The following is a 16,631-nucleotide window of genomic DNA, read 5'->3' as shown; positions in this document are numbered from 1 at the left end:
TTTAAGAACAAGTACTCAGAAAGGTGTGATTTTATGAAGCACATATACAATTGAAAACATGCAAAGTGAGTTTTGAACATGGTTCAACAAGATTCGAAAGTCTTTTTTGAAAATTTCTAAGTAACTAAAACTTGAATATACCATTGTAAAGGGAGATCGTCCAACTTGAAAAGTGGAATGATTTCTCAAAGAGATTTTTATTAAATGGAGGATGTGAAAGTTGAAAAAAAACAGTTTTATCAGCTGGAGATATCAGGTAAGTGCTATTCAAGCTTCCTTAGAAATGGTGGGTAAAAAAATGTTTGTTATGACAGGATGAACAAGGATTCAAGGGAAATAGTTTTAAATTTCTTTAAACACAAACAAATTTTTTTCTAAAAATTACGAACACGAGAAAAACAATAAATAATCTCAATCAAAACATAAAAAAGACTAACCAAACTATATAGCTAACATGGCCTGAAATTGGCTAAATTTCTTATACCTAATGAGGAACACAAAGCTTCCAAAATTTCGAAAAGTCCTACGAGTCATTTTGATTTATATTTTTTGCGAACCCGAGCAACGCCGGGTAAAATCAACTAGTTATTGATAAAATAACTTAAACCTACTGAAGCATCCAGTTAAGGAAAATTTAGCTAAAAATTTATTTTATTGTTTTGTTGCTCAACAATATTTATGTAGTAGACACTTGAAAAACAAATAATAAAACTATAATCTGAGTGTATTGAGTAAACAACAATTAAATTTAAATGTGATATGAACCATCATTCTGTTTTACTTTCAAATAAAGCCTTCAAGATCTCTCATTTGTTATTGAAAGCTTCAAAACACTTTTGAACACTTTCAAAATCATGATTTAATATGAATAACTCACAGTATAAAAGAACTTAAGCCCGAATAAAGAGATATTCTTAGTATCTTTTTTTTTAAACTGTTCTTCATGTATGCATTTTCGAAGCATAAATGTTATAGGAAACAATTTGTCATCAAAACCTCCCGCATGAGTAAGGTTGCCAGATTGCCCGGTTTTATCCGGGTTTGCCGGATATTTTTTACTAAATTTGAGAACAGTCCGGCCCGGCCCGGTTGTCCGGATTCCATTGGAAAATGCCCGGATTTTGCCCGGATTTATTCATTCTATTTAGCAAATTAAACAACAAAAATCAACCATCACCCCCAAAACGAAACTTCTTGAGCAAATTTAAAAAAAATAATCTTGAGAGGGTTTTTGGAAGCCTAAAATACTGTTCAAAATCTATCGACGATTTTTGATGAAAAAAATGTTAAATGTTTTTCATTTTTTCCTTGATTTTTGTTGAGGAATTTCTGAGTACCGTAATCCGGGGTAATATTGATCAGTTTTTTCAATACTTTTCGATTATTTTTTCTGTAAAGGGAAATGTGACATGTTTTAGATTTTTAAAACTAGTACTGGACTCCTATGAACGTAAAACATGGATTCCGAAATTTATTGGACCTCTATAAATTTGATTTAAAAATCGTTTTCGTCTCTGTTCAGAATTTGATGCTTTGGGGTGACATTGATCAGTCTTTATTCTGACGGTTTTAACACGTTTTCTTGATCATAAAGGATACAAAACACCTTCATAATATTTTAAAATGCTAGTTTATCAATTTAACCTTGATTTTTAACGTTTTATTTTCAAAATATTTATTATCGAAAAAAGAACTATGATGCTGCCTATATTTAGGGGCAAAAATAATTATAATTGCTAAATAGTTTGAGCTTCAAAATACAATTAAATTTAACCTTCACACATTCCCCTAGGCCCTCCTGTGGGTTCTGCTTCGGGGAGAGATTCCTGGTATTGGGTTCTTGCCTTCCGGTGTACTTACAAGCTGGACGGGAAAGTTAACTTGCCCCTGGAATGTGGCTGATGGTCGCGCGAGCCTTGCCCGAACCGAGGCGAGTCGGTGACTGGCTGGCTGATGTGACAGTTGAACGCGACGAGGGATAAACCACGCGACAACCGACGAGGGGCTATTCGATGGTGTCGTTGGAATAATGCGAATTAGCTTAGTTACTTATGATATTCTTAAACTGTGAAATATTAGCATCCCACATCCCCCTCCTACTCTAAAAATAAAATTGAATCAAAATGGAAAAAAAAATCTCACATCATAATATAAATCTTAAAAATGTTTAAACATTTTAATTTATGGTTCAATTTGCATCCACGTATAAATCCTTTTCAAACATCTTTCTTGGTTTTACACTGAAGGCGCTCATCCCTGGGTGAACACGATTTTGGATTATCAATTGTTTCGATTTATAGTGTAAAGCCTAGTCCACACTAGGCGACTGAACTGCGATTTTGATAGCTGAGACACGTTTCACAACAAGTTTCCGAAAACGTCTATAGACATGTCTGTAGACCACTGACAGTTCAAGAACAGTGATGCCATATTTTTTATATTCATGCGAATTTCTGAAAACAAATAGTTTTAAAGGTTTTAAATTTAAAATAAATTTTCCGGTTGCATTAAAATTTTTACATAGTAGAAATATAACTAATATTTCAAACGGTTATATACATTCTATTTTTATTTAAAGAAAGTTCAATGCATGCGCATACTTTTAAGAGGTTTATACTCATTCGCTGACGTTTTCGGCATAAGAGTGCAGTCAATATTGTTTTTTTAGCTGCTTTCGACATAAGAAAAAAAAACGCCTGTGAAATAATCTAAAATGTGGTCAAGTGAGAAAGTTTTAAGATTCATTGAAGACTACCAGTCTATGCCCTGTTTGTGGGATGTTAAGAACAAAGACTACAAAAACAGAATCAAAAGAAAGCTGGCTCGTGAATCACTTGCAGTTAAATTTAATGAATCGGTATCGGAGATTGAGAAAAAAATACACAATCTTAAAACATCGTACAACCGTGAACGAAAAAAAACTTGTACGGCCAGTGGATCCTCTCCTAAGGAATCGTCGTGGTTCGCGTTCAAATATTTGCAATTTTTGCAACCAGCAATTGAACCAAAAAAAACTCGGAACACCGATTTAGATGATACCCAGGATGAGAACGATACGAATGAAGTAAGTAAGGTTATTTTTTTTATCAAATTATTTATTTTCAAAAACTTAAAGGAATTTTATGATATTGCATCATATTGCCAAGTTACCTCTCCGTCCAACGAAACAAAATAATCGCGAAATTCATCCCGAATTTTTTGGACGTTTGCAGAACATTTTCGGGGAATATTTTGTAGGCTGACTAAACGATTTTCTTCGTTGACTTCTCTTCTCCATGTTCCTTCGATGATATTGCCATCTCTGTCATTGGTGTCGAAGCTTCCGGACGGTGTATAGGCCTTTCTGGAGTCTGAGTTTCTACGCAAAAAATTGTGTAAATATATACAAGTCAAAACGACAGACTCAACTTTAGCTGGTTCAAGTGCGATCGGTTTTTGAAAAACGCGGAATTTTGAAACCATAATGCCAAAAACGTTTTCAACAATTCTACGAGCCCTACTTAGCCGATAGTTGAATATTCTTTGCGGAATAGTCAGAGATTCTCCAGGATAGGGTTTCATTAAATATCTTGACAAAGCAAAAGCGTCATCCCCCACTAGAACGTAAGGAACAGGTTGAGTTCGCCCTGGTAATACTTCAACTCCAGGAACGTGTGCAGTGTTGTTTTCCAGGTGCTTGTGTAGCGATGTAGATTTGAAAACACCTCCATCCGAAATACGGCCTTGACAACCAACATCGGCGTATATGAAATTATAATTAGCATCTGCAACACCCAGCAACACAATGCTGAATGTGCCTTTGTAATTATAATACATACTGCCACTATGTTGCGGAGCAAGTATTTGCACATGTTTCCCGTCAATACTTCCTATGCATTGTGGATAGTTCCATTTGTTCTGGAATTCTCTGGCAATTCTTTTCCACGAATCTTCCGAAGTCGGTCTCTGTAACGAAAAAGAAAGTTTAATGTTTTCTTATATAAATTTTTATTAATATTAATTTTATCAATAGATCTTTTTTTAACACAATTCTTATTTTTTTCAGATTTCGTTGTTAAACTCCAGCGATTATCATGAGGATCAGAACGAGGAACCTCTCTCGGTTGATGACGCCGAACGCCCATCATCTTCGAAACGGATAAAGAAACACGATTCCCCTGCAGAACAGGCTGTCAAATGCATGAAGATGTTATGCGACAATGTCTCTGCAAGGGACGAGTATTCGGCGTTTGGCGATTATATAGCCAACAAACTACGGAACAGTAGCAGACCCAAAATGGAAACCGCCGTGGCCCAGAAAAAAATGAACGACATTTTGTTCGAGCTGGACTTGGGTCTGCTGGCCAGAGAGATCCCGCACGATGTTCCGCGAGACATTCCTTGTGCGATTCCATGCCAAATGCCTCGAGAGATTCCTCGTGAGATTCTGCATGATATTCCTCGCGCGACGCGTCGATCAAATCCGCGAGAAATTTCCCGTGAGATTCCTCAGGAAATTTCAAGCGGTATTTAGCCCGAAATTCCTTACGAAATAGTCAACGAAATACCACACGAAATCACTCCCGAGCCAGTGGCTGTCGAGATCGATCCAGTTGAGTATTTGGAGTCAGATTCATCAGTGACAATATCTTGTAGCTCATCTCCTCCATTGGATTTCAGTCTGTACTAATTAATTTCTTTTCTTTTTTAAATTTATTATTAGTTATAATTTTGTTGAATTTTTTAAACTTGGAATTTTTTTTATCGAATAATAAATTAATTTTTTATCTTGTTTTCTCAAATAAATGTGTGTTCTTACCTTGATGTACTCCCTCAAAGATGAAATTATGGCCTCGCAAACCTCTGGTACTATTTCCGATATGGCTTGTTTCGATATTCGAAATGTATACATAAGACTCGTAAACGAGTCTCCACTAGCCAGAAAACGTAGCGTAACTGCTAATCGCAGATGAGCTGGAATGCTTTCTCTAAATTTGGTATCCTTTTTGGAAATTTTTCCTCCCACTTTCAGCAGCAATTCTTCAAAATCCACCGGCGTCAGTCGAGTGAAGTTTCGAAACCCCATGGCATCCTCCATTCTTAATTTGTTCAGCAAATTATTCCCAAAACTAGGGCCTTCGGCAAGCAGTTCGCGAGTCCACCAGCGTCTAGATTTTTTTGATTTTTGGCTAGTGATAATCACCAAACAAGAGCTAACTCCAAAAAGTATGTTTTCCATGTTGGACAGACAAAATGAAACTAAAATCACAGTATGTATGCAATTTGAACGAAAAACAAATAAGTCATTAATAATTGGCAACCCTGTTTTTGGTGTTGTTTACATGACGATTGTAAACATGTCTCAAAGTCTCCCGACACCTAGATGTAAATATAAACACGTCTCAGCAACGAAGATCGCAGTTCAAGTCGCCTAGTGTGGACTAGGCTTAAGGAGAAAACCAAACTGTAAACAAATCAGATCAACCTAGAAATTCATGCACAAAAGGGAATTACAAAAAGTGATACCTAGTGATGGTGTAAAACCTTGAATCCACTCTGGAAAAACATTGAATTGATTCGAAACCCAGCTTCTGTTAGACATCCGGGGTTCCATGCAAACGTTACCGGTGTTTTCCGTTTTTTGTTTGACCTTGTTCCGGTTCACTTCCTATGGAAAGGGCTCGTATATTGTGGCTGAACAGATTGAAATTCTCATCATCGGAATCCCGATGCTAGTAAAGTTGATGAATAGAAAATCAACAATTTATTGTCAGATTTGTACCGAAAACAAACGGACATTGCAACAAAATCAGCGCTAAGTACCAGCATACTATTATGAAAATGTTTAACCAAATTCCGCTACGTAAATCCTTAATCATTGAGCTAGTCATTATGGTTGGAGGTCTGACTAAAATCCTTTTAAACGTGAAAATGAAAAGCTAATTGTAGACAACCCTGGAATCATGGTAAATTCGACATATTTTAACTCAATTGTATTTAACTGACAAGAAAATTAATTATTATTTCAGATTTAAAAAAAAAACCCTTCAGGCGCTAAAGATGGTTGTGCTTCTGGAATGTTAATGAATCCTGCGCTACAAAGCAAAAATACGTGAGTCTGTCGTCGCTAGTCAAACTGCTTACGTCGACAAAGGAGGACCCTGCGATGTTGCTGTAGATCGGCTTCCAGCTGTGCCCTAGCAAAGGTGCGGAAACGTTGACTACCGAACGAATATGTACATCACAATAGAATGTGGGGCCTTTATTCCAGATATGCGTTAGCTTCGTAAGGATTTCATTGCCTTCGCTATTAACGCATAAGTATTTAAAATCAACAAGAAACACATCCTGGACTGCTAACCGATAGATAATGTGAAGTGAAGCAACTCCTTGTAAGCTGCATGAAATTATTTGAATCAGCTGGCTGGTGAAACCAACGATGGTACAGCAACAATTGCTCCATTTATTCTATATTCAACTACAGAGGAACAATGCTCCGATGCAGTACTGACGACTTAAAGGATCTTTGTATGGACATTACAAACAGCGTATTTTCCATAGTACTTTGATGGAACTTTTTTGACTAACCTACCTACAAACAAAGTTTCAAAACCTCATTCATCACAATAGAAACCCCGTGTCTGGGGAATTGTAGCAAAACTGTTGAGAAGAGAATGAAACAACTTTAAGTGCAACTTTCAAAAGTCTCACACATAAGATGCAAGTTTGATGAATAATGGGACATCCGCATAAAGTTCCCTTTGGAGTAACTAATCATTCAATAGCGCGACGAACTACAGAAAATTATGGTTTATGGTTTACAAAAAACTACAGAAAATGCTTTTGAGGATTAACATGACTTCAACAAAAAATTTGTCCCAGTCAGCTTTATTTAGACTAGAATTTAAGATTACATGGAACAAATCAAGGATCGGATCACGGCTTGCTTTCTGCTGTGCTTTTATTAGCCGCAGCAATTTCTTTTATGGTTCGCTGGTAGTTGACAGGCTTCAACTACTATTCGACACTTATTTAAAAAAAAAAATAGTCTTTTCTATCACAATAATACGTGTTTTTTTTAAGTTATCAATCCTACTTCAAATTCTCTCAGGCTTAAAAATATCATCATCAGAAGCAGCATATTGCTGAATAAACTTTTCCAATTGTCGGTATTTTAGTGAAGAAGTAGAGTTATGTGTACGTAGCCCTTTTTTATCATGAGAAAAGGTCTCGTTGAATCGCTGTATTTTATTGGTTCTATCAAGCACTTCTGAGTAAGAACTGGAAACTGGCCAATGAATGTTTTAATTGTTTTGAATCGGTACCTCGAAATAGTTAGTACTCGTGGCATACTCAGTCAAGATATTGGAACTTCGTGAACAATTTTGCCATAGTAACAGTGTCAGTAAAGGATGCGAAAAAGGGTTGAACCATGATGGTTAAACTTATTCACACTAAATGGTACTTAAAAAGAATTCAGCTGTAACGTACTGCTCTAGCTGTTCAGAAAAATCTGAAGGCAACCAAGGTTCTCTTATTATCGACCAAACGGTGAACAGATAGGCTTTTCCGTTGAAATGGAAACATACTCGTCCCAATCAAGGATTTTGTTCATTTTAAGTTTCCATTATCTCCAAGTAGCAGTTCGATTATTTAGTTACTTTACCTTATAATTTTATAGCTCACATAGTTTTGTCAGATTTTGTTCGGATAATTTTGTCCGTTTTCGGTGATGCATTCTGACCATGCAAACTTTGATGTGTCTCCGAAGTTCTTTTGCCTTTATTGAAGGAAGACTTCTTCATATTAACCAACCGACAAATTGCATTTTATAACTTTTAAATAACACTTTGCTTTCTCAAAGATTTCTTAGGAAATATCACATAGCCACTTTTAACAGCTTTGATTGACGTCAATCGAAATGTCGACACCTTAATTGTTAAGTTTCTATTTTTCTTAGCAGCAGTTTATTCCTTATCAAACTCGACTGACCAAGATATCCATCGCGGCTTCAAGGACTAATATTATCTCACTAAAGCATATCTTCGTTTAGGCGCAAGACAACACCACGTCAGAGTGAGGCATTTCAAAGGACAATACTGACGGAAGTCTGCATCGTGTCAGATTACCGGAAGTGAATTAGGCGGAAGTCTACATCGCGCCACGCTGAGAACATTCTTGAAATATTTCCACTGACGGAAGTCTGCATCGCGTCAGATTTCATCGAACAAGGCGAAAGTCTTCATCGCACCAAGCAAAGAAGTGTACTGACGGAAGTCTGCATCGCGTCAGATTTCATCGAACTAGGCGGAAGTCTTCATCGCGCCAAGCAAAGGAGTTTTCGGAAGTCTATTAGGCGGAAGTCTGCATCGCGCCACGCTGGGAATATCCTTGAAACATTGCTACTGACGGAAGTCTGCATCTCGTCAGATTTCATCGTACTAGGCGGAAGTCTTCATCGCGCCAAGCAAAGGAGTGTACTGACGGAAGTCTGCATCGCGTCAGGTTTTCGGAAGTCGGTTAGGCGGAAGTCTTCATCTCGCCAAGCTGGTGTCAGTACTGACGGAAGTCTACATCGCGTCAGATTTTTGGAATAGGCGGAAGTCTGCATCGCGCCTCACAACTTCAATCCAAAAAATCTAATTTGGTAAAGAAACTATAATTAAATGTTCGTATTACACTTATTTTTAGTTTGTTAAGACAAACTATGCCGTATTCATTTGCTCCATTCGCTCAGTTTTTCTTTTTAACTTCCCGACATCATCGATCACAAACCGTCTTCAGTGTATTGCTACCTCACTCACTCACACACGCATCCGCAACACTGAAAGAACCTTGAGTGTTCCACCATTCCACAGAGAAACCATTCATGCTCAGTTCAAAGCTGGGGCACTATCGGTGCTAAACTTAGCGCACAACTAGTAACTAAGCATAGACAAATGCGGATTATGTTCATTTTTCTCTGCAACTACAGTCGAATATTCAAAATGGCTACCCTACATCAAACGCAAGAATCTTCCCTACTGTTTCTGAAGAGAAAAAAAAACAGGTTCTAAGATAAATACATACATACCTTTTGCATTATCCAGCAGGATCGCCAATTGTGGGTTCTGCTTCGGGGAGAGATTCCTGGTATTGGGTTCTTGCCTTCCGGTGTACTTACAAGCTGGACGGGAAAGTTAACTTGCCCCTGGAATGTGGCTGATGGTCGCGCGAGCCTTGCCCGAACCGAGGCGAGTCGGTGACTGGCTGGCTGATGTGACAGTTGAACGCGACGAGGGATAAACCACGCGACAACCGACGAGGGGCTATTCGATGGTGTCGTTGGAATAATGCGAATTAGCTTAGTTACTTATGATATTCTTAAACTGTGAAATATTAGCATCCCACACCTCCCACTATTTCCATTTTTATTTTTTTCTTCAAAGTTGACGATTTGATAGGGTTCCTATCCCTTTGTCCAATACGGGCTTACTCTTGGAAAATGTCCTTATTTTTTAAATATCGAAAATTTATCATTAAATGACTATAAAAATAGCACTATAACTGTTCATATACAAAGAAAAAAAAGTTGTTCTTTCACATTAAATAACTCGTTTGCTTCTAAAAGCTTTTTGGAATCATCAGGAGAGCTGTTTGTTTGCGAGCCTTGAAAAAATAGATATTTTAAGATTTAGAAATTATATTTTTTACTAACAGAAAAAAATTTCAAATACGAACCAAATTTTGCCAATTTGATACTCAATTAAAAGGCTTTCAAATGTAGTAAACAGTTTTCAAGAATTCAAACTATAGACTGAGTTATTGATGATAATGTGGAAAAGTTTCTTGTTGGTCAAATTTACCCCGGTGATCAATGTTACCCCGTTTTACGGTATTGAGAAAATTTGGCCGGATATTGCCCGGATTTATGATCGTCTATTTGAAATCGAATGCCCGAATTTTGCCAAGTTTTAATTTGAAAATGGCCTAGATTATCCGGCCCGGATACGTGCTGAAAAAATTCTGGCAACCTTACGCATGATGCAGTTCTTCTTAATGCCCTTCTATGGGGTAATTCTATACAAAATGGAAACCAATAATGTGATTTTTTTTTATCAAAACATCACATTGAAAATAAGCAGTTTACAGTTTTGGCTCCAGCTGCAAAACTACTGAACTCATTTAAATAAAATAAAGTTTTTATGATATCGTCTTAATAGCTGGTTTGTTTTTGTTAAATTTGTAAAGTTTTTTAGTCGTTGTATATAATTGGGATGAATACAAAATTGTTCAATGAAAATCGATGTTCTGAACAAAGCCTGAAACTGCCGTAAAGACTATTTTTGCTGAAACTTGATATATTGCAACTGAATTTATGGGTTAGTTAAAATATCCAATGAAGCCCAACTCCAGCTCCATTTCCAGTTTTTCTCGATCGTGGTCATTTTTGAACCTTTGGACATGAATCCTCTCAATGCACTGGAAAGGTCCATCGAATAGTATTGAATTATTTTGAAACAAACCCAAGTAACACCGATTGTTTTGTAAGACTCCCCAAGCCTCTTTGAAACCTAAACTTGGTCTAGTAGCCTGCCTTTCCCGTGATGCAATTTGAGTCGGGACAGGCCATATATTGTTACTCATTTAAAATTACTGTTAAAAGTAGGAGCTTCTAAGCGAAAAATCCAAATCGTAAAAAAGCTTTTTTCCGTGACTTGTCATCTCGTAGCACGGCAAGCATCACATTAAACTGATGAATTCTCCACACAAAAGTGCACTCCATCATCCAGAAAACGGCGTCACGCTTGACGCATTCGTCACGTGCATCAGGATGCACTTGCTTCTCATCTTGGATGTAATGTTAAAATTGAGCACACCTTGTCATGTTAGCTGACATGGTGCAGCTGGCAGAGCGCTGAGTTTCTTGTAATGCTCGCCCTTAAAATGTACCCCACCAAGCATTTTCTTCTAACACCTGATGGCGAATGTGTCATCCAGATGGAAATTCTACACGAACCAGAATACCTGGAGCTGTAATTTTGCTGGAACTGCTGAAATGATTTCCATTTTTCATTCTGATGATGTCTTGGGTTGAGGAGCATAAATTTCACCCAAGATGCACCATTTGCTGGTACCTACTATTTCATCAAAAACTGTCAGTACCACTTACCTATTTCTAAAGGTGAAATTCTTTCAGAGGTTAGAATTATGTTCTGACTTTAAAAGTGACTGCTGATGTTATCCATAGCTTGTAAACTTTTTAACTTATTTTATATGACAGTAGTTACCAAAAAATTCTTGCCTAAAGTTTTCCCATCTATTCAAAAAGTTACCTCTTACTTTCAAAACCAAGAGCGAATTTCAACTGCGGTAGAAAATTTGTTTACAAACATTAGCAATGCTTGTATGACGGTTGAGTGGGATGTGTGGTACCGTGGAATTTTTCCGACACCTTTCATCGGCCGGCAAAATTGGTTCAACGTTTGTTTGTTTAGAATCTTTTTCGCTATTTCGTTTGTCAAACAAACGATGATATAACTCTTGCTTTGGTACCAAACATAGCTGAATGTTTTGAGATTGCCGATGAGTGGTCGCTAACAGCTGCCTTAAATTGTGTTTCTGTCATGATTTATGACACTTATTTAGAAAATCAACATTGAATAAAAGTGTCTAGAATCAACATTAAGAATAAATTTGTCCATGGAAAAACGAATTCGATTGTCTTCCAATTGTGATTTTAATGTTTTTGATTGTCAGCCCTCAAATTGTTTTTGCATTCAAATCAGCTGTCTTTAATATTCGTTTCTCACAATAATAAAACAGCTTCTGTGTCATAGACCTTTTTGCCTAAGATGTATAGTATCAGTAGCATTATAAAACTTCAAAAACCCAGCTGCAACATGGAACTCATCCGTCTAACGAAGGTAATGGTAGGTATCGAAACCAAAATGATAGGTTTCTTATTTCAAACTTCTACCGAGAAGATAATATGATCTGAGGTCTCTCGAAAGCAAACACCTCAACTGAACTGAAAGTTTCCGCCAGATTCTACATATTTCTTAACAATTGTTCATCACAAGGACATTCGGTATCATGAAACCTTTTGCAACGCCCTTCTCAGGGGCACTATGATAAAGACCATCGGCATCAAGTCTGAGAACGATTATTGCAAGCAACAAAAGCTGATGCTTTTTGGAATCTAAGGTGTTAGAATCATATTTCATAGATTCATACATCAGATCAACAGATCTACACTCAGTTTAAACCGGACTTGAGGCTTTCAATGCAAAAATTTTTAACTTGAGAACTTCGTTAGTTCCACGCAAAAAAGTATTAACAATATTCATACATATTCTTCATAATAGTGTTAAAGAGAGTGATTAATGAAAATCATCGAAAGATATCCCTACAAACAGATATTTTTAGCATTTAAGAATCATATTAACCATCATTACATTTTAAGACACAATACTTGACTCACTAAACTTTTCCATTCAAATACATCATCAAATTGTGTCAATCACCTCTAGCTTTGGTGTTATGACCTTTACAAGTTTATGAATTCTTCCGTTTTGACTAAATCAATGACTCATTGAAAAGCAATGAACTTACACACCTGCATAAAAAACAAAATTGTCCTCAAGTATCCTCATTTAATCGAGGACTCAGATCATGAATAAATGTTCAAGTTTTGAAGATTCAACGCAATAAAAAAAGGAAATTTCATTTTTTAATTTTTAAATAAAACCAAAACTATTTCTTATATTGCGGAATAACGTTTCTGATTTTTGTAATTGAAGATTTAAATTTTATACACCTTTGCTGAAAACCGAGATATGCGTTTTGGGTTTTGTTTTTTAAAATATTTATGACTTCATTTGGTTTAATATTTCTTGAAATACCTCAATAAAAGTCCAGGGTTTTGAAAAAAAACCGGAAAAAATTAACAAAAAGAAAACTTCTGAAACCTTTATTTCTCAAAAGTCAAAATCACTATCGATTTTCAAGAATGTTGATCATATAAAAGAAAAATTTCATCTAAATATTCTACAGTTTTATTTTCAAAATCATCCACAAGTTAAAATTAGCTCTTATACTATGCTTATAGGAAAATATAAATCTTTTTACTATGAGTAGGGTTGTGTTGTTCAATCTGAGTTACAATTTTTGTCAAACACGTAGTTTTCGCTGAAATAAAACTATAACTCTATAGCGATTTGAAGCGTCATTTTCATACAATTGCCCTGCAAACATTTTATATTTGGAATTCTACGTTTCATATACCTTATAGAATCATCGCATAAAAATCGAAAAAACTGGATTTACCTACCAAAGTGAAGGCAATATAAATATAAGCGATAACATTTATACAAATTGGTCGATATTAAACACCTTTTTCGTATATCCTCTAAGTATGCGAGAGAGCGCAAGTTTTGCTCTCAATGCATACAAACCGTTGCCAGCTCAGCGACAATATTTGCTGCTGCCCTGCTTATAGCAGAGAGAACACCACCGACTGTGGTCTAGAGGATAGCATTCAAGTCTACTAAGCTAGAGGTCATGAGATCGAGTCTTGGTCACGGCATACATGGAACTCTTTCAGTGAGCTGGTGGTGTTAACATTAGTAAGATGCTAGCCATTATATCCTTGAAAGATGTACGCTTTAGTCTCAAGTAGAATTTAGATCTCTTCAAAGAAACATGAAGTTTCACTGAGATCCTATATAAGTGTGTTCGTTTTAAAAACATAGATGTTTTCTTACTTGAATTTCGCGCGGGAGAACAATTTTGCAAACATGGCGGACTTTTTATCATATCCGATTTACACCGTCTTTAAGTAACGATTTTTACGATTTGGTAGGAATTCCGATTTGCATCAACATTGTTTACGATTTAAGCTATCATTTCTAATGATATTTCATGTTTGCTGGGTAAAAGTTTAATAACTTTTTACTCTTGCAATGGCCTCCGAATAAGATATTTTCTTGTTTCATTTTTACTTTTTTATTAACTCACCCTAGCAGCTGAGGCAAAAAAAAATCCCTTTTTGAGAAATAAAGTGTCAATTTGGAAAAAAAACATTCGAAAAAGAAAAATAATCGATGTATCTCTCTTTGATCCTAGTTGATACATTGATGAAATCTTAATAATTTTCATACAGTCATATAGTGCGAGTTGCCAAAAGTTGAGGATTGTTCGTAAAATTATAGCTGAAATAATACTTTTTCTATGCATTTTCTCAATAAAACTCTTGAAGCTTACATTTTAAATGCTTGTAATGTTCTACAAAAATATTTTTTTTTGTTCATTTAAAAAACTTTGTAGGATATTTTGAAAAATTTGAAAATTACCATAAAAAAAATATGATAAAAATCTGTTTTTCAAAGTTAATTTTCACTTTTTTCAATATTTTTCGATTATTTTTCCTTTTAAGGTTGGGTTGCCATCCATCCCGCAAAAGCTGGACATTTCCCGCATTTTTGTGGAATGTCCCGTCGTCCCGCTTTTTTTAAAAATTTAATTTCAATTAAACACCATTGTTGTTTTTGGCAATTTTTTCAAAATAAGTTACTTTTTTTCAACATTTATATTACACGAGATTAGACAACTCGTGTTAATCTTAGCATTTAATAAAGACTCTGGTTCTGTTAAACATTATTGAGCTTTCCAACTGATACACATTACTTTCGATTGAGTTGCTTCCAGATGATATAAGTTTCTAATTTTTCGCCTGAATCCTAAAAGTTTGACATGAGAATTCACACTGCATTTGAATTTTCTCGAATTTAAGTTTAAGGAAAGAGTTAAATTCTGGATTAGACAAAACAGGGCAACTGAAATAATTTTTTTACTGTTCAATAAACCTTTGCATAAAAAGATGAAAGTTATTCTGATTGGAATGTATGAATGAATTAACGAGTTTAATTCAATAAGCTTATATCCCACCTGGTAAAGGGTGATACGATCAAAATTTGGTCAATATCAACTTGACGTATTTCTTTCAATTTTGCATTAAAAAAACCAGAACACCCCTCATTTTGAAGGTGTGTGTGTGAATGTTGCTCCTATTTTGATTTTGGAATTCATTCTTCAGTTGTCAAAATGCCGTCCAAGGAAGAAGAGCAGCGTATCAAAATTTGGCTCGCGCATCGCGAAAATCCGAGCTACTTGCACGCAAAGGTGGCAAAATCGCTAAAAGTTACCATATCAACCGTAACAAATGTAATAAAAGTGTTTGGGGAACGTTTGTCGACAGCCAGGAAGTCTGGATCGAGGCTGCCTTTCCTGAAGAAACACGGTTGTTCCGTACTGTTTTGACCGGATTTGGCATCTTGCCATTACGGTAAAAAGGCCATGGAGTGGTACGCCGCCAACAACGTGCAGGTGGTTCCCAAGAACAAGAACCCTCCCAACACGCCAGAGTTCCACCCAATTGAGAAATATTGGGCTATTGTCAAGCGGAACCTAAAGAAGACTAAAAAAACTGCTAAGGGCGAGCAGCAGTTCAAGTCAAACTGGCTTTTTGCGGCGAAGAAGGTGGACAAGGTGGCTGTACAAAATCTGATGGCAGGGGTTAAGCGTAAGGCCTGCAATTCGGATTTGGAAAAGCGGAAGCCTAACTGAATATTTTTTCTGAATTCATACTTATTAAACTTGAATAAGAAATTTTCCCTTGATCAAACTTTGACCGTATCACCCTTTATTTTCATTTTTTATTCTGATACTCGGAGAATGAATATTTTAGAAACTCGACAGCAAAGAGTTTTGAACAACGGTTTAGAAGTTCATTTCTATCTCACTCATAGGGAGATGAATCAGAACAAACATCAATTTTCTTATAGAGCTCATTTCACTATAAAACTTCTTCGAAGACAACTAGGCGATTAAATGTACAACAAAAAAGTTAACGATCACATTTTCTACCACTCTCAAGTAACCATAAGCACTAAAAACTAGCACCAATTTTTGTTCGGCTGCATTTTTCTGCCATGATAATGAATTTGGCTTATGCATTCTTTTATGCATATCTGAATTATCAACACCTACTGCTTGTGGACCTATCAGGTCCGCGTTAAATCTGGCTTTATTTGCATTAATTTATCATCAATCAATGCTAATGTGCTTTGGCCTAATGCCACTTATGTGCTGATATAGTGTAATTATAAAAATGCAAAGCTTTAGTGCTTATGGTAACTTGGGCTGTGAAGTGGCGTGAATAGGAACACCGTAAACTAGGGGAACATAGATCCCTTTTTTTTATTCATTTTCGAATATTTTGGAAGGGATTGCTTTTTTGTAACACTAATAAAAATTGTAATACTAACTGAGATAAGGAGTATAAAGCATGATCATTGATAGCGGAATATTCAAACGACATAAGTGGCTATAACTAAGTTTTTGTTACAAAATCAGTATTCATGTTTCAGTATAACTTTGATCACTGTGGTTTTAACCTATCTCAACATCTTCAAAATTATTGTTTTGGTGCCAATTAGCACAGAAGGCTTAAAACATCAATAACAGTAATTTTTTGTTTGAAAAAAACACAGGTGTTATTTTTTTGCTTTTAGATGCCATAATTCCTTACGAGAAAAGTAGGAAAAAGTAAGAAAAACTCCTACAAAATTTTATTTTCGTTTTTCGTCAAACTAACGTTCTATAAAAACCTA

At 35.9% G+C, this 16,631-nt stretch overlaps 1 protein-coding gene across 1 annotated transcript; it reads left to right on the top strand.

Annotated features, from left to right (window-relative positions):
• Positions 1 to 2,713: 2,713 nt before the first annotated feature.
• LOC129743292 (uncharacterized) lies at positions 2,714 to 4,625 on the top strand. The gene is made up of 2 exons (XM_055735278.1): positions 2,714 to 3,064; positions 4,046 to 4,625. The coding sequence occupies exons 1-2, from the start codon at positions 2,714 to 2,716 to the stop codon at positions 4,511 to 4,513; spliced, it is 819 nt and encodes a 272-aa protein (XP_055591253.1). The 3' UTR covers positions 4,514 to 4,625.
• The last annotated feature ends 12,006 nt before the right edge of the window (positions 4,626 to 16,631 follow it).

Source organism: Uranotaenia lowii, chromosome 2 (genome assembly GCF_029784155.1).
Source record: "Uranotaenia lowii strain MFRU-FL chromosome 2, ASM2978415v1, whole genome shotgun sequence".
Lineage (NCBI taxonomy): Eukaryota > Metazoa > Arthropoda > Insecta > Diptera > Culicidae > Uranotaenia > Uranotaenia lowii.
This window is presented reverse-complemented; position numbering and strand designations above follow the sequence as displayed.